The following is a 21,611-nucleotide window of genomic DNA, read 5'->3' as shown; positions in this document are numbered from 1 at the left end:
ACCAGCCACCTCTTGCCCCAGAATTCCAGCTTCTTTTTCTGTACAGAATACATAAAGTAACAGCGAATTATCAAATAGCAACTACTATCAACTAAATATACAAGCAGAGGAGTAAACTGGTATTTCTATGACTATTTCCAGCAAGGAGGTGGGGGGGGTGGTGGCGGGGGTAGGGACAACAAAAACCTTCTTTTATATGAAACTTAAGATATTACTTTCATATTTTTGCAATCTCCATTTGTACTATACAGCTTTTAAATAAGCAACTCAAAGAGAAATATCCTGGCAATTTAGATTCCTACTTATTTGCTTATTAACAGTAATAGAAAAGATATAAAATCATGAAAAATGGAAGATTTACCTTTGCTCTATTTTAAGTCTTGAGACCAGCACAGCACATTATATGTTGTTCACATGGAATCAGTAGAAAAGACCCAAAGCTGACCTAAGCTTTTATCTGCCTCCCCACATTTCATGAAACCTGAGAGTCTTGACCAGGGACAGTGTTTCCACCTTCAAATCAACTACACCAGCTCCCACTCCTGGCACACAGGCAAGATCGGTTCTATCATAGCCTGTGCCAGTGACGACCCTGAGCAGTTGATTCTGAAACAATTCTACTTCCTGGCGCTGACAGGTCAATGTGATGGCCTTGCCCTCATCCTACCTCAGTTTCTTTTATTTCATGACCCTGGCCAATATACACTGAAGGAAAGCCAATTTGGGGACAAATTCCTTTTATTTATACCCCAAAATTCTTAACCTTCTGCAACTCTTGGAAGCAGGTCACTAGTAATGTATAATCTCCTCACCCTGGAACGGCTCCCTACTGGTTTCTCATTTTTGTTCATTAAAATAGATGGCATATCCAAATCCCTAAAATCCTCTAACCCCAAATCACTACTCAAAGGTTCTCAATTTCTTCAACTACAAATTTCCTGGGTACCACATCCACCTGAGCAGCTTTCTCATGTATTAACTGATACAACCAAACCTCCTTTAGAGGAAAAAAGTCTACTCTGCATGGGGAGAGACTGCACTAGGCATAGGGGAGCAAGGTAGGAAGTGCTAAAAGGGTGGCAATCCATCTCTCACTGACTAGAATCACCTAAAGGCTTTACTATCTTAATTTTTCTCTAGAAAGGCAACATGATTTAATAGTCCTGGAGTCAAAAACCCAGCTCTCAATCCAGCTCCTCTATCTATGTGTGAAAAGTCACCTCACCAATCCTAACTCTGTTTCTTCACATGCATTATGGAAGAAAACCAACCATTATGGGTTGCTGGGGGGATGAAATAACATGTATGTAAGTAAAGGACTTGAAACACAGCAAATGCACTGCTGTTCCATTCTTCATAACTAAGAATTCTAAGCCTTTGTTTTCATTATTTCCAGAATAAGAAAATAGACCATACCCCTCAAAATTATGCATGGAAAGACCAAATGGCACTTTCTTCAAGGCTGATGCAAATGGCATGAGACCCTGAGTATGATGGAGAGAACGAGTAGCAGTACGAATGGATTTTGGCACCAACCTGCTGGTCGCTTGGTCAGATTGAGACAGTCTGCATGGTAAACTTTTGGACAGCCTGGCTTCTTGCAGGAGACGAGCTGGCCAGCATCCCCACAACTAAAACACTCATCTTCTCGCTCCTTTGTGATTTCACCCTGGGTCCTGCGCTTCCCCTGTTGCTTCTTCTTGAATTTCTTTGACTTTTCTTCCGTGGCAATGGGTTGATTCTACAGGTCAGATATTGAACAGTCAGCATTCTGTCAACACATTAGTACCAATCTTAACCAGGTTAACTATCCTCTCTGAGCCTCATTCTCTTCTCTGGGAAAAGAGATTGTCATGAAGATAAAATGCAGGAAAGGTACCTGGTACATCACAGATCCGTAGCAATAATTACCACTTTTGTTATCAACTACTCCTGCCACCTGAACAAAACAGAAGACAAAAATCCTTGTGTTTTTGCTGATACAGAAGGCTGGTGTTAAATGTCATGCCTTTCATAAGTTTTATTAATTAATTAATTTGTTTATTTTTCAAGACAGAGTCTTGTTGTGTTGCCCAGGCTAGAGTGCAGTGGCGCGATCTCGGCTCACTGCAACCTCCGCCTGCTGGGTTCAAGCAATTCTCCTGCCTCAGCCTCCTGAGTAGCTGGGATTACAGGCACCCGCCACCACTCCCGGCTAATTTTTGTATTTTTAGTAGAGACGGGGTTTCAGCATGCTGGTTAGGCTGGTCTCGAACTCCTGACCTTGTGACCCACCCGCTTCAACCTCCTAAAGAGCTAGGATTACAGGCGTGAGCCACTGCACCTAGCCAAAGTTTCACTTTTATATTTGTCTACTTTCAAAACTAAAGTAGACTTCTGTGTGTGGGTACACATGCCTATTTCTCGTTCATTCAACAAAGCATAACAACTTACTATGAGCAATGTGTTAAGACACAAAAAAGTTAATTCATGGTCCCTGCCGTCAACAAGACTACACATCAAGTCAAATTAGCTTCATGTCCATCACTCCCACGGCAGACCCTGGAGCAGCCAGCAGATGTCCTCTCTTTGTTCCCTGCAGCCCACACTTGGTCACCAAATCATCTTATCACATTCTATATTTTAACCCAGAAACATCCAGGACCAATCTGTAACGCTTAATGGAGGTCCATCCTATTCTGACAGACCAATATCTATTAAGAGCACACACACAGTGACCTCTCTAGCATCTACCTCTGACTGACTCCTGTGAAATGCTATCCTATGCAGACATCAAGGATGCAGAAACTGACATCCGCAGTACACTTAATACCATTAAGTACAGGTTAAACTGAGTTACTATTTTAATTTATTTATAGGAAACAAGTCAACAACATCTTAAGGAACAACACCATTAAACCAACAAAACTAAACAAAAAGGACAATAAAATCAAATATAATATAGAGGTGATTCTCCTTATTTAACAAGATTAAAAAACGATCACTGAGTGCTCTTCATTCCTGACCGGGCACAGTGGCTCAAGCCTGTAATCCCAGCACTTTGGGAGGCTGAGGCAAGTGGATAACCTGAGGTCAGGAGTTTGAGACCAGCCTGGCCAACATGGTGAAACCCCGTCTCCACTAAAAATACAAAAAATTAGCCAGGTGTGGTGGCAGGGGCCTGTAATCCCAGCTACCTGGGAGGCTGAGGCAGGAGAATCACTTGAACCTGGGAGACAGAGGTTACAGTGAGCGGAGATCATACCATTGCACTTTAGCCTGGGCAACAGAGCGAGACTCCGTCTCCAAAAAAAATAAAATAAAATTATTTACTCTTTTCTTATTGGCTTCAGTGTTAATTTGCACTTTTCAGTTCTTAATGTTGAGCTTCACAATCAAAAAGGCATATGGAACATATTCAATTGAAGTCACTATATGGTTTATTTTGTATCAAAATTAAACTGCAATTTTCACTGTGCTGTTACTTATGACAGAGAAATCTTGAAGCATCCAGATGTTCATCTAGTATGTCCATCCATTATATAAAAAAATTAAGACAGTCACTAAAAATGATCAGCAAGGACTTTAAAAAATAATAACATAAGGGCTGGGCACGGTGGCTCACGCCTGTAATCCCAGCACTTTGGGAGGCTGAGGTGGGAGGATCACGAGGTCAGGAGATCGAGACCAACCTGGCTAACACGGTGAAACGCTGTTTCTACTAAAAATATAAAAAACTAGGTGGGCATGGTGGCAGGCACCTGTAGTTCCAGCTACTCAGGAGGCTGAGGCAGGAGAATGGCGTGAACCCGGGAGGCGGAGCTTACGGTGAGCCGAGATCATGCCACTGCACTCCAGCCTGGGCAACAGAGTAAGACTCCGTCTCAAAAAACAAACAAACAAACAAACAAACAAAAAACAAAACAAAACAACAACAACAAAATAATAAGAAAAGGAGAATATAGACATGGAAATGATACTTAACAGTTACAGAATTAGAATTCAATTATTCAGAAAGTGCACACTAAAAAAACAGGAAGACACAACAATGCTTATACTTTTTTATAATGGTGAGATTAAGAGTTCTACTTTTATCTATGATGTTATGCTACATTTAGAAACTTAAACTGCAGATTTTTTGTATCTTCAGAAAGAGAAAGTGAGAGAAAGACAGGGACAGACATCGATATACCAAGAATCTATATGGCTTCTTAGGAGATGTGAGATCAAGACGAGGGAGGTAACTAACCTTCTTTATAAGGTCCTATTTCACAGCATGATTAGTTAGAAGAGTAGCACCAATTAAAGTCAGATGGCGCAAAACACTTCAACAATATCCCCAAAAACCTCTTATGTAATTGAATTGATCAGCCGAATGCTTAGTGAATTGCAAGTGGCCCTATCAACACATATTCAATGTCATTAAATTTTTTGAGTCTTGCTGTGTTGCCCAGGCTAGAGTGCAGTGGTGTGATCTCAGCTCACTGCAATCTCTGCCTCCTGGGTTCAAGAGATTCTCCTGCCTCAGCCTCCTGAGTAGCTGGGACTACAAGCACATGCCACCACGGCCCAGCTAATTTTTCTATTCTTATTAGAGATGGGGTTTCACCACGTTGGCCAGGCTGGTCTCGAACTCCTGACCTCAGGTGATCGACCCACCTTGGCCTCCCAAAGTGCTGGGATTACAGGCGTGCACCACCATGCCTGGCTCAATGTCATTAATTTCAAAGAGATTTCTTCTTAAAATGCCCTAACACCGTTAGGGAGGGAGGACCGCACCACTAATCCCAAAGCAGAAGTCTAGAAGGGTGGTACCTTTGGCCTTACACCCAAGAAGCCACTGCAGTTCGGGGCTCCACATTTGCAAACAGTCTTTCCATTCCCAAGACATTCTAGGTTGTAGTTGAAGGTAAGTTCAGTGCCTGCATAAGAGACCGTGAAAATATTAATATCTGTGGTTTTAATTACATTATTTCTGTATTAATTACAAAGGATACCAACTCCCAAGAGAACAGATTTTAAAAAGAATTTAGCTCTAATCCTATATTTTAATTAATTCTAATCTTATAACATTAATAATCAGCTAATACAATTTACCAGAGAAAACTTAAATGGCTTAACAAGTAATATTTAAGATAACTCTTCCTACAGAGGTGTTAATTACCTCAAGTTGTTTTTCATTTGTTTATTAACCATTCAGATTCAAAATATGTTAATTCATTACCAAAACAAACAAAAAACAACTTATCAATGTGTCAGGCCCTGGGAATACAAGTATGAGGAAAACCTGTTTGTCTGTTCTCAGGTGAACACATGTTACCTGGCAGCACTCTGGAGAGGCATCTCAGTACAGAATAACACTAGAAATCTGTAGATTACAGACTGGTTGTAGATCCAGTTACGTCACAGCCTTAGCAGGGTAATCTGAACCCTGAGCAGCCCATTTTAAAATGGAGAAATCTAACAAGCTTATTGAGACAATATGACATAATGCACATAGCAGATATGTGTAAACTTTAAAAAAAGGTACTCAAATTAACAGGCAAACTGTCCTCTTTCTGTCTTAGGTCCATTTCATCAAAACTGTGAGAGGAAATAAAATGAACATTCAAACTCAAAACTCATAACTAAAAGCCAGTTATGGGAGGCCTACCAAATGTAAGAATTTTATATAAATATGTAAAGAGGTTGCCTATCACAGGCGTAATGTTTACAGTTAATGTATAAAGTAACCATCATTCATATTAAAAATTGTCAGTTCTTAGGAAGATTTCCCTTTGCAGACTGACATGCCTTTTATCAGTGAGAATGATATACATAGTTTTTCTTTTTTCTTTTCTGTTTTTTTTGAGACAGAGTCTCGCTGTCGCCCAGGCTGGAGTGTAGTGGTGCGACCTAGGCTCACTGCAGGCTCCGCCCCCCGGGGTTCACGCCATTCTCCTGCCTCAGCCTCCCGAGTAGCTGGGACTACAGGCACCCGCCACCTCGCCTGGCTAATTTTTTGTATTTTTAGTAGAGACAGGGTTTCACTATGTTAGCCAGGATGGTCTCGATCTCCTGACCTCGTGATCCGCCCGCCTTGGCCTCCCAAAGTGCTGGGATTACAGGCGTGAGCCACCGCGCCCGGCCCATAGTTTTTCATCTAATGTTAAATGAAATCATTATTATCACTATTTCTTTATTCAAGTATATTCAAAATACCAAGCAGCTACGTTAGGGGTCATGCTGTAGGAATAGCAGAATTATTCATGGCCTGATGAGAGGCTCATGCCATAAGGAGCTTGCAGGAACTGAGTGAGACTGACCAATGTAACAGGAGGCTCATGTTTCCCATCTCATGCCTGAACTTAACTGGATTGAATCTTTGGTGGTTCTATTCACGCTGTTTTTTTTTTCTTTTTTCTTTTTCTTTTTTTGAGACGGAGTCTCGCTCTGTTGCCCAGGCTGGAGTGCAGTGGTGAGATCGCGGCTCACTGCAGCCTCTGCCTCCTGGGTAGCTGGGATTACAGGCGCCTGCCACCACGCCCAGCTAGTTTTTGTATTTTTAGTAGAGATGGTGTTTCACCATGTTGGCCACGCTGGTCTCAAACTCCTGAAGTGATCCTCCCACCTCAGCCTCCCAAAGTGTTGGGATTATAGGCGTGAGCCACTGCGCCCAGCCCCACACTGTTTTTTTCTTAATAAAAGATTTATGAATAGATAACTAAAATTTTGTAGATACGATATGCTTACAATACAACTGTACCTTATACACAAATAAAAGAAAGCAGGATACTTGTCATAACTTGCTGCTCACTGAACATATACTATGTAAGCGTAATCACAGAGACGCTAAATTAAATCAGAAAGTATCAGTGCTCATAAAGTAAACAGTGACACCATTCTAGAAAAGAGTTCAATATGCAGCAATCCTTGATGGATCTTCAGTTACTGGGCATGGCAAAGGGCATGAAAGAAGAGATAAACAAGAGTAAGGATGGGACACTTGGGAGACAGTAAGTTGCAGGTATGTGAAGGGCCCAGGAAGTTGAATGAAGGCCTCAGCTCTGACAGGCACTCTGCCTGTCCCTTAGCACATCCTGTCTCATTTTCCCCATCCTGAACCTATGCAGACTGAAAGTCAAGTGAGGAGAGGAATAAAGTCTGAGAATTTCAACACCAAGCTACCTGAGCTGACGAACACAGGAAAAAAAGAAGAGAAATTTGTGGCTAGACGTGGCAGAGGAAGGCATCCCCATGGACATGAACTGCAGGTTCTAAGTAGAAGAATGGGACTATCGGCACTCAGCAGACATAGTAGAACTAAATCATGTGACTGATTTATTATAGAGGAACTATATTTATATTGATTTAATATAGAGGAATCTCTCCACCCCTGTGGCGATTAGAGAGAAAAAGGGAGAAAAGAATGAGAGAGGTGTGACATCCAAGGATAAAAGTAACAAAGGTATAATATCATCTACTTTACAGCACTTTTGCAAGGCTTAAATGAGATAATATGCTTAGAATCGTATCTGGTATTCCATATCATTTACTGAATTACTCCTGTTACAAAGTAGAAATCTAAACAATATACTCTGAAGCCACCCATTCCAAAAACTTAAAATAAATCTGCAACTAAAAACCAATCTCAAATAAGCAGAGTGCAGTGCACAGTGATGCTCAAGTGTCCTTGGTGTCATCATGTAAAACATTACGAGAAACAAACGCAAAACCTGAAAGTAACTAGTGGCTCAAATTTTAAAATCTAAAAATTGTCACAACCTAAAAAGTCTGAAAGACTCCTGGACAACACATTTAAATTGTAGAGAAAAAAATACACTGAGTGTGAGAAATCTCGTAGATTAAATTTAAAACACAGGCCAGGCGCGGTGGCTCATGCCTATAATTCTTGCACTTTGGGAGGCTGAGGTGGGCGGATCACTTGAGGTCATGAGTCTCTACTAAAAATACTAAAAAATAGCCAGGCATGGTGGTGGATGCCTGTAATCCCAGCTACTTGGGAGGCTGAGGCAGGAGAGTTGCTTGAACCCGGGAGGTGGAGGTTGCAGTGAGCCGAGATCATGCCACTGCACTCCAGCCTGGGGAACAGAGAGAGACTCCGTTTCAACAAACAAACAAACAAACACAAAAACAGACTAAGATCTGAACAAATATCATTCTAATTCTTTTATCTTGATCAATGCTTCCTGAGGACAACAACAGTGACTGAGCAAAGGAGAACTAAGGTCTTCCAGAACATTCAAATGGGATTCTGCTTCAACAGTAATTAGACTATACTACTGTATATTACAGACTACCTAGGCCAGTTCTGTCCCAGTTTGAGTATAGGAGACTGATTTTAACTGTTTTGCTCATACCCTTGCAAAACTACATTTGAAAAATCATAACTTTCTTGTACATTTCAAAATGTACAACGTTTGTACAACTTTTTTTTTTTTTTTTTGAGATGGAGTCTCCCTCTGTCGCCCGGGCTGGAGTGCAGTGGCACGATCTCGGCTCACTGCAAGCTCTGCCTCCTGGGTTCACGCCATTCTCCTGCCTCAGCCTCCAGAGTAGCTGAGACTACAGGTGCCTGCCACCACGCCTGGCTAATTTTTTTGTATTTTTAGTAGAGACGGGGTTTCACCATGTTCGCCAGGATGGTCTCCATCTCCTGACCTCGTGATCTGCCCGCCTTGGCCTCCCAAAGTGCTGGGATTACAGGCGTGAACCACCGTGCCCAGCCACAAATTTTAATACTTAAAAAATCATGCAATTTGGAGGGTGTTACATGCATAGGTATATATGTTCAAAATAATTGTATCAAAACCTTGAAGCTATAGATTAAGGTCCTTTAATTTATGGAAAATATCTACCACATAACTTTACTGTCAAACCACTCAGCCATACCAGATTTACTTTCGATTCAAATAAACTTCTCACTATTTGTCCTGGTTACAACCATCTCACTACCCCATTGGAGAGAAAAGTACCCAGGTGAGCCATGACAGAGCAGTAAATTCTCCAAAGATCCTGTTCTTTGACATCCTAGAGGTTGAGGGGCTTTTGTTGTTTTGTGTGTGTGTTTTTAAGAGTCAGAGTTCTCACGATACTACCCAGGCTGCTTCTCAAACTCCTGAACTCAAGAGATTTCTGGCCTCAGCCTCCTGAATAACTGAGACTACAGGCATATACCACCACACCCAGTGGTTTATTTTTAAAATAGCCTTGGGTCCATAACCCATAAGATATGGAAGAGTGAGAGACCAATCTTTAGTTTATAAAGTGGAAGAAGGGCAACTGTGAAAGGGAAAGTGAGAAAGGAGACTGAAGAGCTAGTAGTTTCTAAAGCAAACCTATTAGTGGTAAGTTCATATGAATGTGAAAATTTGTTCCATTAAAACCATCCATGTTCTGAAGACACTGTGCTAAAAGAAATGAGCCAAGCTAAGCAAGATGGCTCATGCCTGTAATCCCAGCACTTTGGGAGGCTAAGGCAGGAGGACCACTTGAGCCCAGGAGTTCCAGACCAGCCTTGGCAACATAGCGGCGAGACTCCCATCTCTACAAAAAAAAAAAAAAACAAAAAAAAACCTGGGAACAGGGACGTGTTCCTATAGCCCTAGCTACTCAGGAGGCTGAGGCAGCAGGAATGCTTGAGCCCAGTTCGAGGCTGCAGTGAACTGTGATGGTGCCACTGTACTGCAGCCTGGGCAACAGAGCAATGCTCTGTCCCTAAACATTAAAAATGAATCAATGAATGAATGAAATGAGGTGGTCACAAAAGGACAAATATTGTCCATTTATATGAAGTACCTATAGTAATCAAATTAGGAGACAGAAAGTAGAATGGTAGTTGCCAGGAGCTGTGAAGAAAAAGAAGAATGGGGACTTAGTGTTTAGTGGGTATAGAGTTTTAGCAGGGGAAGATGAAAAGAGTTCTGGAGACGGATGGTGGTGACAGTTGCACAAAAATGTAAATGAACTTAATTCCAGAGAATGGTACATATAGAAATGTTTAAAATTATAATCTGAGGAAGCTGTTTGTAAAAAAACAAAAGCCCTGAAATTCAGATGTCAGCTGCAGAATCCTGAAATGATTCTTACCTGCTTTAATGTCACTTAGTGCAAAAAGGCCTACACGGGTATCTCCATTCACAGACCACTTCTGTGTTTCACAGTTGGGCTGGCAGCAATGATTCATGAAACGAGCATAGTTTCCTTTGGGACCAGCATCAATGATTCGGTCCTAGAATTCCAAAAGAAGCTACACATCAGACTTCCTGAGACCTCTGCTATGGATTAAAATTTGACTATTCTCTCTAATAAGCTGGAGTTCCTATTTGTAAAGATTGAACCTCTCAGAGAAAAGATCCCAAAGAACTTGAATTCTCAAAGTGTGATCTCTGGACCAGCACCATCACCATTTGGCAATTTGTTAGACATGCAAATTCTTGGGTTGTGCTTCAAATACACTAAAGCAGAGACTCTGGGGTGCAGCATTCTGCGTTACATATAACAAGGCCGCCAGGGGTTTCTGACTACACTGAAGTTTGAGGACCACTGCCCTACAAACAGCAACTTGTCCCACTTTCTATTTAGGTAGTTTCAACCCAGATGCACATTAGAAATCACCTAAGGAGATTTAAATACTAATGCAGAGTCCCAATCCCAAAGTAAGATCAGAATATCTGGAGGTGAAGATCTCACAAATCCTAGTGCACAATTTGAGAAATGTTTACAAAGGTAAATACCAAGAAAGGGTTTTATTATAAAAACTAAGGCCAGGCGCAGTGGCTCATGCCTGTAATCCCAGCACTTTGGGAGGCCGAGGCAGGCAGATCCCATGAGGTCAGGAGTTTGAGACCAGCCTGGCCAACATGGTGAAACTCTGTCTCTACTAAAAATACAAAAATTAGCCGAGCGTGGTGGCGGGTGCCTGTAGTCCCAGCTACTTGGGAGGCTGAGGCACAAGAATCGCTTGAACCCAGGAGGCAGAGGTTGCAGCAAGCCGAGATCGCACCACTGTACTCCAGCCTGGGTGACAAAATGAGACTCTGTCTCAAAAGAATTAAAAAAAAAATTTACGTGATCTTATCAGTGAAATAATTAAATATTTAACAAACAATTTTCTCAATCTGTAAAATAAAATAAAAAAGAATTATGTACTTTTCTGAGTTCAAAGTTGTAATCCTGTAGAAAAAATACTCAAGGATATAAGCTCCAATTTTCATTGAATTGTTCAAAAACAATGCTAATATCAGCTGTATTGCCTGTGGCCATGAATACCCAGAAAATGAGCACTCTTACCTACTCCAGAACCCCAATCCAGCAATCCCAATGGGTATGGGAAAAGACCCTATCTTGGGAACTGCGTTACATGCCTACAAATACTATGGCTGGAACAACACAAATTTTACAATCTTGTAACAGTGAAAACAGCACTTCCCATTACTTACTTTGTCTAGGGTGAGCATATAGAAATTAGTGATATCATGTTCTTGAGCATAGCGAATTCGAGCTCTGCATTCTTCTTCATCTATAAGCTCACCCACATACTCATTCACAAATTCACCCTAGAACAAGAAATACCTCCTGACTTAATGGCAAAAAGGACACCGGTATCCAAATGTATACATTTTTTTAAAAAATTAATGAAACATCAGATTCTACAAAGCAGATTACATGAGAGTAATTTTAGGCACATATAATTACTTTACGATCCCCAACTATTTGATAATGAGAAACACCGCCTTACTCCCACCACTGTCACCAGCAGAAAGATTAGGATACACTGATACTAAAGATCCTCCAGAATGGAAGATTAGTAAGTAAACTAGAGCATCTTTATAAAGAGAGATGGATGGCCAATCTCTACCTGCCTCAGAGCCCAGGAATTGGCTTCCCTAAATAAACTATGTTCATCTTCCTTGGCGCTTGCTCTGCTCCATATTTCAAAGTACCATCCTCCCTATTCATTATGCTACAGTCCCTCTGGCTTTTCACACGTGTTCACTCCTAACCTGCAGGGCTTTAATGGTCACCTTGCCTGGGTCAACAGCTACTTATATTTCAAGTCTCAATTTAAAATAGCCTCACAAGTCAAGAATGATGGCTCATGCCTGTAAACCCAACACTTTGGGAAGATCATTTAAGCCCAGGAGTTTGAGTCCAGCCTGGGCAACATGGTGAGACCTCACCTCCACAAAAAATACAAAAATTAGCCAGGCGTGGTGATGCGAGCCTGTAGTCCCCGCTACTCAGGAGGCTGAGATGGGAGGATCACTTGAGCCTGGAAGTTGGAGGTTGCAGTGAGTGGAGATGGCGCCAGTGCTCTCCAGTTTGGGTGACAGAGTGAGACCCTCTCTCAAAAAATAAATAAAATAAAATATAATATCATTAGAGACAAACTAGTTTCAGTTCCTTTGTCACACATCTCTAGAGCCCTTTATACTTCCACACTGGGAGATGATTTGTTCAATATTTCTCTCCCTCTGGAATGTAAATTTTATGGAAGTATAGGCCATTTCTCTCGTCTTGGTTAGTGCATCCCCAGCACAATATCTGGCACATACAGTAAATATAAAAATAACTACTTGGCAAATGACTAAATGCCAACCCATATACACTACCTTTCCTGGAAACCAATAAAATTCTTCAGAAAATGTAAGCAGAATAAGGCTTATTTTATAAAAAAAATAAAGACTATACAATATTATTTATTTGTTAGAAAGTTAGAGATTCTGCCAAGTTTTAAGTTGAAGACATGACTGCATTTTCATCCAATAAGGCTTAACCTTCTTATCCTTCATGTTTCATGAAGCCAGACCTGTTTTTTCCTCACTAAAACTATTTTATTAGTAGGTGGATCAATATCTCTGTATCATGTGCTCACTGTCATCTCTCTTAATTACTGGTTGTAGGATATTCACAAAAAAGCAAACAAAGCCATAGCATCTCTATGAATGTCCGATTTTTTCCAACCTCCTACACAGTGACCATGATCAATACAAAGGACTTGGGAGATCAAAACCATCCATTCTTAAGCCTCTAAACGGTAGAAGGATATGGCAAGACACAACAATAAGGTTAATTATTAACTGTGTTATTTTCCTCTATGATGAATTTTCTAATGTCAATAATCAATGATTTCAAGCAACTGCAAAGAGGAGAAAGTATACGGTAATTTAGCTTTTTCTAACCTTTTTAATATCTGTTTTTGTCCGTAGACCCCAACCCCGCTGTAATGTGCGGAAAATTTCAACCTCTGGATATTGGCGCTTAGAAAAGCACTGGTTTTGACAGCGCCCTCCAGCAGGACACACTGTGGGGTGGCACTCATAAAGCAGCATGCGGTTGATGCATTCAGAGTCTATTCCACAGGGGTTCTCATCAGTAGCTTTACAGTTGCAACGGGGTATTTCAGATAAGTCTGCAGTGAAGATCTGTACCCTGCCAATAGGACGGTTTACCTGGAAAAGTAACACAAAGTATACTGCATAAAACAAGTCAGTATAAGACAATTCAGGCCCTGAAAAAGACAAACTTTTTTTCCTTGAAGTTGCAGCCACATTTCCCATGATTTTGAACTATCAACACTTAGTTTGATATAAAAACAGAGCCTCACTTGACATACAAAATATGAACTCCACAAGAATTGCTTGAACCCAGGAGGCGGAGGTTGCAGTGAGACAAGATTGCACCACTGTACTCCAGCCTGGCCGACATGTTGAGTTTCCATCTCAAAAAAATAAAATACGAGCCGGGCACGGTGGCTCACGCCTGTAATCCCAGCACTTTGGGAGGCCGAGGTGGGCGGATCACGAGGTCAAAAGATTGAGACCATCCTGGCTAACACGGTGAAACCCCATCTCTACTAAAAATACAAAAAATTAGACAGGCGTGGTGGCAGGCATCTGTAGTCCCAGCTACTTGGGAGGCTGAGGCAGGAGAATGGCGTAAGTAAACCCAGGAGGCGGAGCTTGCAGTGAGCCTAGTCGCACCACTGCACTACAGCCTGGGCAACAGAGTGAGACTCAGTCTCTCAGTCTCAAAAAATAAAATAAAATAAAATACGAACTTTAAAAATTTTTTTGAAATTAATTTTAAAAAATAATTTCGGCTGGGCGTGGTGGCTCACACCTGTAATCCCAGCACTTTGGGAGGCTGAGGCAGGTGAATCACGAGGTCAGGAAATCAAGACCATCCTGGCTAACACGGTGAAACCCCGTCTCTACTAAAAATACAAAAAAATTAGCCAGGCATGGTGGCGGGTGCCTGTAGTCCCAGCTACTCAGGAGGCTGAGGCAGGAGAATGGTGTGAAACTGGGAGGCGGTGGAGCTTGCAGTGAGCAGAGATCGCGTGACTGCACTCCAGCCTGGGCGACAGGGCGAGACTCTGTCTCAAAAAAAAAAAAAAAAAAAAAAAAAATTTCAAAGTTGATAGGCCAAGTGAACTATAAACTAGGTTTCTGCTATTGCCACATGTTGGTGTCACATTTGCTGCTACAAAAAAATAGGCATTATTCTTCCTTCCTTTTTTTGAGAGGGAGTCTAGCTCTGCCACCCAGGCTGCAGTGCAGTGGTGGGATCTTGGCTGACTGCAACCTCTGCCTCCCGGGTTCTAGCCATTCTACTGCCTCAGCCTCCCAAGTAGTTGGGACTACAGGCACACACCACCAAGCCCGGCTAATTTTTGTATTTTCAGGAAAGATGGAGTTTCACTATGTTGGCCAGGCTGGTCTCAATCTCCTGACCTTGTGATCTCCTGACCTCAGGTGATCTGCCCGCCTTGGTCTCTGAAAGTGCTGGGATTATAGGTGTGAGCCACCACCCCTGGCAAAAGCACTGTTCTTAAGTGGCAAATAAATGGCACGAAATCATCTGTGCGTAATTTGGGTTCCTCTATGCCTCTTGCATCAGCCTCACAAGTAGCTGGGACTACAGGCAGGTATCACCACACCCAGCTCACAATTTAAGATCTTTTAAAAGGACTATAGCAAGGTCACTCATGGATTAATTTAGAAGCAGTGCTAGTGCTCAAAACTACAGTGAAAGTTTGGTGAGATAAAACATGAAGGTCAAACAGTTATTGTGATACCAAAGCCACTAACGTAGAGGTTTTCACAAATACTAGCAACAATAAGGAAAGACGATAGATGTTCCAATACAATAATGGATTTGTGCATGAGAATGTATCTCCCCTCATTTCATATTATTTCAGTGGGAACAGTCAAATTTAGTCTTCTAAGACACAAACCGCACAAAAAATTTTGACTGTTCAGGAACTGTGTGATTTTGAATAAATTACTTGCAAGACTATTGTAAGAATAAGAAATATATGTATATAGTACAGCACCTAGCTGCCTCTTAAACATGGTAGACATATTAAATTCTTTCTTCCTTTCTTATATAATGTCCTTACGATTGTTTCTCTCATATCAAATATTCTAGATTACTCATTCCAGTCCACCTAAAATCACTTACTTAAAAGTTATTTCTATCCTCTAAATTTTCAAATGCTTTCGTTTCTTGCATTTTATTATTTGCCTACTCCCTTTTAATATTATAAAACCTACAATCTGGATATATGCTGTTATCAAACCATTTTTCTATCAAAATTTAACAGCAGGAGGTCAGATGCAGTGGCTCACATCTGTAATCCCAGCACTTTCGGAGGCTGAGACTGGAGGATTGTTTGAGCCCAGAAGTTCAAGACCAGACCGGGCAACACAATGAAACCCTGTGTCTACAAAAAAATTATAAAGCTTAGCCGGGCATGGTGGTAAGTGCTTGAGGTCCCAGCTACTCAGGAAGCTGCAGTGGGAGGATCGTATAGGCCTGCAAGACACTCCAGCAAGATGCTGTTCGTGGGGAAAAAGGATGTAGGTCTCACTGCCAGATCTGTTCCTAGATTCATTAAAACACTGGTAAGGTTTGGAAACTTCTTGTTAATGGAGAAATATCCTCAACACATGCAACTGGAAGCCATAAGGCATAAGGCTTATAATGTCTAAGGCAAATTCTTAGGGGATAGACAACAACAGCTAATCTTAGTCACCCAAGACTACAAGTACTTAATAGGGCATTTGAATATTCACTTCTGATTCAAAGTATTTTTACTTGAACCCTTCCCAAATACACATAAAGGTTCATGCTACTTCTTTTTTCTCTACCAATATATGTTTGTTTTTGTTTTGAGACAGGGTCTTACTCTGTCCCCCAGACTGGAGTGCAGTAGTGCAATCACAGCTCACTGCAGTGTTGACTTTCCAGGCTCAGGTGATTCAGGTAGCTGGGACAACAGGCACCCCCAATTTTTTTTTTTTTTTTTTTGTATTTTTTTGTAGAGACTGGGTTTTGCTATGTTGCCCAGGCTGGAAAATATATGTTTTAATAATTGTTTCTTATCAACTGATCTAACCTGTTATTAATCCAAAAATAAGTTTTGCACTTATCACATCATAAACCAAAAGCAAACCAAAACAAATCCCACATGGTTAAGAACAAAGACATGGATATGTAATTCTAAGTAAATCTCACTATAGATCAGGAGTTAAATAACTTTTTCTGTAAAGGGTCAGAAAGTAAATACTTTAGGCTTTGCAGGCCATAGATCTCCACATGTAGCTCGACTCTGCCATTGTAATATAAAAGCAGCCATATGTAATATGTAAATGAAGAAGCATGCCTGTATTCCAATAAAATTTTCTGGATACTGATTGAAAGTTGAATTTCATATAATCTTTATGTGTCACAAAATCTCTGTTTTGCCAACCACTAAAAAATGTAAAAACAACCTGTGGTTCAAGAATATTACAAGACTAGGCAGTAGACCAGATTTGCCCATGAACCATAGTTTGCCAATGCCTGCTCTAGATCCTTTTCCTGGAAATGTTTATTTAAAAAAAAAAAAAAAAAAAAAAAAAAGTGGAGGAAAGAAGTTGGCCTCTAAATTCTTGATGAGATCACTCACAGGAAACTGCTATCTCAATAGCTCAATATGATTGATATGTTAACTCTAAAATGCCTACCTTGCTGTCATCTGACCCTTAGGACTATGTGAATAGAATTATTTTCCATTTCTGAGGCCTAATGACTATGTTCCAAGAATATATTTTCACATACATTGTGAGACTCATTTAGATCAAATTATAGGTTTTGAAATTCTTAATTTCAGAAGTTGTAATTATTTGTAAGGATTAACAGTTTATCACCTTTTTCGTTCTTTGTTCTTTTTTTAATCTAATCTTGGTATGGATATTTTATGACATTTAAAGTAACAATTTAAAGGCCAAGAGTGGCAGCTCATGCCTATAATCCCAGTAATTTGGGAGGCCAACGTGGGAAGACAACCTGAGGCCAGGAGATTGGCCTAGGCAACACAGTGAAATCGTCATCTCTAATAAAGGGGGGGAAAAAAAAAACTGGGCCAGGCACAGTGGCTCACCGTGGGAGGCTCAACTTTGGGAGACCGAGGCAGGCGGATCACCTGAGGTCAGGAGTTCAAGACCAGCCTGGCTAACATGGTGAAACCCCATCTCTACTAAAAACACAAAAATTAGCCAGATGTGGTGGCACATGCCTGTAGTCCCAGCTACTCGGGAGGCTGAGGCAGGAGAGTGGGCTGAATCCAGGAGATGGAGGTTGCAGTGAGCTGAGATCATGCCACTGCACCCCAGCCTGGGCAACAGAGTGAGACTCTGTCTCAGGAAAAAAAAAAAAAAAAAAAAGGCTTCAGAAGCAGTGTTTATGACTTTTATCCCTTTTTAGAGGTCTTCCAAAGTTCGAAAATAAAATATACGTATTTAAAAGAATAAAATTCAGGCCAAGTGTGGTAGCTCACGCCTGTAATTCCAGCTCTTTGGGAGGTTCAGGTGGGTGGATTGCTTTGAGCTGAGGAGTTCAGGACCAGCCTGGGCAACATGGTGAAATCCCAACTCTACAAAAAATAACCAAAATTAGTCAGGCGTTGGTGGCTCATGTCTGTAATCCCAGCTACTTAGGAGACTGAGGCAGGAGGCAGGAGAATCACTTGCGCCCAGGAAGCGGAGGTTGCAGTGAGCCAAAATTGCGCCAATGCACTCTAGCCTGGGTCACAGAGGGAGACCTTGTCTCAAAGAAACAAACCAAGAACAAAACTGATTCTGTCTTATAAATACCATGTAAGTCCATCAGACTAAATCTAAGACATGGTATGGAATTTTAGTGTTCTTACTTTTCCTATATCTTGTAACAACTTACTACTTCATCATTACACATTATTACTAACTCATCACTAATTCACAACTATGCTAAAGAAGATGGAAATAATAAGAAAAGGGAGGCCGAGTGCAGTGGCTCACGCCTGTAATCCCAGCACTTTGGGAGGCTGAGGCAGGCGGATCACGAGGTCAGGAGATCGAGACCATCCTGGGTAACACGGTGAAACCCCATCTCTACTAAAAATACAAAAAATTAGCCAGGTGTGGTGGCGGGCGCCTGTTGTCCCAGCTACTCGGGAGGCTGAGGCAGGAGAATCGCTTGAACCTGGGAGGCGGAGCTTGCAGTGAGCTGAGATCGTGCCACTGCACTCCAGCCTGGGCGACAGAGCGAGACTCCGACTCAAAAAAAAAAAAAAAAAAAAAAAAAGACAAGGGAAGCATAATGGAATCACATATAAGCACAATGAAATACTGAAATAAACTGTCACACTTTAGATTTCTTACGGCATTACCCAAAGTACTGAATTGTCGTTTAAAAAAAGTATAAAAGGCTGTCTACTACACCTGAGGAAAGGAGTTTAAAAATAAAAAAGCAAGTATAAAACACTGGAGATACAATCTTGAAGGTCTGATTTCAGTAGGGTTATCAGATTTAGCAAATAAAAATCCAATTCATCTAATTCAATCTGAATTTCTGACAAACAACAAAAGTTTTTCAGTTTAACTATGTTCGATCCAATATTTGAGACAAACTTAAACATACTAGATTCTCAAGATGGTGGTCAAATTAGTCTCCAAGTAACATCTCAGATTATCAATCTTTGGAAACACACAGCCGGGTGTGGTGGCTCATGCCTGTAATCCCAGCACTTTGGGAGGCTGAGGCGGGTGAATCACCTGAGGTCAAGAGTTCGAGACCAGCCTGGCCAACATGGCGAAACCCCATCTCTACTAAAAATACAAAAATTAGCCGCATATAGTGGTGTGCGCCTGTAATCCCAGCTACTCGGGAGGCTGAGGCAGGAGAATTGCTTGAATCTGTGAGATGGATGTTGCAACGAGCCAAGATTGCGCCACCGCACTCCAGCCTAGGAGACAGAGTGAGACTCCAGCTCAAAAACAAACAAACAAAAAAACAACACACACACACACACACACACACACACACACACACACAAAGGATAAGTGAACAAATAATGCATTTCTAAGAACAAAAAAGAAATAGGGTATTCTCATCCAGGAGCAATGCCATCAAAATGTTTTACAAGAACAACCTGGGTAACCTCTTTTCTCAACAGGCCTAACAATATTCTTTCATGTTTTATGATATTTGAGCATCACAACTAACTTATCGGATAAAAAGAGGTTTATAAAAAGGATTTAGTAAATATTAGGTCGGTGCAGAAGTAACTGAGGTTTGCCATTAAAAGTAATGACAAAACTGCAATTATTTTAGCAACAACATAACACTAAAATTTCTAATAAATTTGTTCTCCACTGTCTCTTTATTTTTATGTCTGCCAATTATTCATATAAATGACATAAAAATGTTTAAAATACAAAGGCTCCACTGGACCCACATGATAATGGTGATGACTATTTTACTAGGTAGGTTAAAGTTTAGATGCACCTAAAATTAATTCTCCTGACATTGGGAATCCTGGCAATGTGGTAGGAATGGTGCTCTGTACTTGTTTCTTTTCTTTTTTTTTTTTTTTTGAGACGGAGTCTTACTCTGTCACCCAGGCTTGAGTGTAGCGGCATGATCTCAGCTCACTGCAACCTCTGCCTCCTGGGTTCAAGCAATTCTCCAGCCTCAGCCTCCCAAGTAGCTGGAATTACAGGCACCTGCTTGGCCAGGCGGGATTCAAAACTCCTGACTTCAGGTGATCCACCCGCCTCGGCCTCCCAAAGTGCTGGGATTACAAGCGTGAGCCACCGTGCCCAGCTATTTCTTATCTTCTTTTAAGCTCATACCTCTATCTAAAATGAACTATGCTTGTGCTTCCGTTCTTGTCATGAACAGAGTGGGAAGAGCCAGCTATTCCATTCCTCTTCTAGAGAAGGTCCCCCAAGATTTTCTCCTCACCTTTATATGTTTATAAGGTGGTGGCTTCTTGTCATTCTTTCGGTCTTCCTGCAGCTGTCTTAGCTCTTTTTGGGCCTTTAATTCCTCAAACCTTGCTGCAGCTTCCTGAAGAGCTATGAAAACAGACAGCACAAGTCACTTCAAAATCTCTGGGTGGAATTACTTATGTATTCATTTATTTTTTACTTTTTCCCCTTTAAGTTGGATAAACTCCATGTTTTACAAAAAATTGATCAATGCTATATGAAAAAGAAAACACATAACAGCTATTTTCAAACAGGTAATGTAGTCCAAAGGGTATTCAGACATAGTATTAAGACAAAACATAATTCAGAACTAAATGGCACAATACAGACTATCACCCTTTAGATCACGGGCGTCCAACCATTTGAATACGAGAACTTTTTTGCTTATCTGTGGTGGCGGATATCATAAAAATTATGCATGGACTTTTTTTTTTTTTTTAGCTCATCAGTTATTGTTACTGTTAGTGTATTTTGTTTGGCCCAAGACAATTCTTCTTCCAATGTGGCCCAGGGAAGCCAAAGATTAGACAACTGTGCTTTAGATGAGAAAACAATAAACAACTAAATGACTTTAAAAAGCCCACAGATACCATCTCCTAACAACTACACTTCATCTGCTTAGCAAAGTCACTGCCTTTAAGCCTTTCTTTCCTCAGTCCTAAACCTCCCACTTTCGGAAGCATGCTACATCTTAGGTGCCCCAGATATTGTGCTCACTCTCCTCTGGCAGAAATTCAAAATTGAAGCTTTGTTCTCCTTCTTGCCTCTTATCCTAAGACTTGTTGTGTAAATATAAACTATTAGCTCTAATGATACACAGATCTTCATAGCTAATCTACACTCAAGTACTGTACTTTACTTATTTATTTATTTTGAGACAGGGTCTCACTCTAACACCCTGGTTGAAGTGCAATGGCACAATCACAGCTCACTGCAGCCTCGACCTCCTGGGCTGAAGTGATCCTCCCACCTCAGCCTCCCGAGTAGCTGGGACTACAGGCATGTACCACCATGCCAGGCTAATTTTTTTGTAGAGACAAGGTTTTGCCATGTTGCCCAGTCTGGCCTCAAACTCCTAAGGTCAAGGCATCTGTTTCCCTCAGCCTTCCAAAGTGTTAGGATTACATGCATGAGTCACTGTGCCCGGCCCCTGTACTTTCTCATGTTTAAAAGATTGCAGTATCTGAAAAGTCCAACAAAATCTTAAGATTCTCATTCTGCATTTAAAACTGTAATTCATTATTCTTCACCCATGTTAAACACTCTGAGAATCCTATTCTTCCCACTTTCTCTGTGCCTTTCCCCAAGTCTGTCAATCCTTTAAAGAAATTC

At 41.1% G+C, this 21,611-nt stretch overlaps 1 protein-coding gene across 9 annotated transcripts in view; it reads right to left on the bottom strand.

Annotated features, from left to right (window-relative positions):
* The window catches only part of NSD1 (nuclear receptor binding SET domain protein 1), a 174,551-nt gene that overhangs the window by 6,525 nt on the left and 146,415 nt on the right, over positions 1-21,611 (bottom strand). For all 9 annotated transcript variants that reach the window (XM_055285103.2, XM_055285106.2, XM_055285105.2 and 6 more), the window contains 6 exons: positions 20,254-20,366; positions 13,164-13,433; positions 11,421-11,537; positions 10,069-10,210; positions 4,795-4,901; positions 1,537-1,741 (listed from right to left, as the gene is read on the bottom strand). In XM_055285103.2, the coding sequence (XP_055141078.1) occupies positions 1,537-1,741; positions 4,795-4,901; positions 10,069-10,210; positions 11,421-11,537; positions 13,164-13,433; positions 20,254-20,366 (954 nt within the window). The remainder of the gene's footprint in view (positions 1-1,536; positions 1,742-4,794; positions 4,902-10,068; positions 10,211-11,420; positions 11,538-13,163; positions 13,434-20,253; positions 20,367-21,611) is intronic.

This window comes from Symphalangus syndactylus, chromosome 7, assembly GCF_028878055.3.
Source record: "Symphalangus syndactylus isolate Jambi chromosome 7, NHGRI_mSymSyn1-v2.1_pri, whole genome shotgun sequence".
NCBI lineage: Eukaryota > Metazoa > Chordata > Mammalia > Primates > Hylobatidae > Symphalangus > Symphalangus syndactylus.
This window is presented reverse-complemented; position numbering and strand designations above follow the sequence as displayed.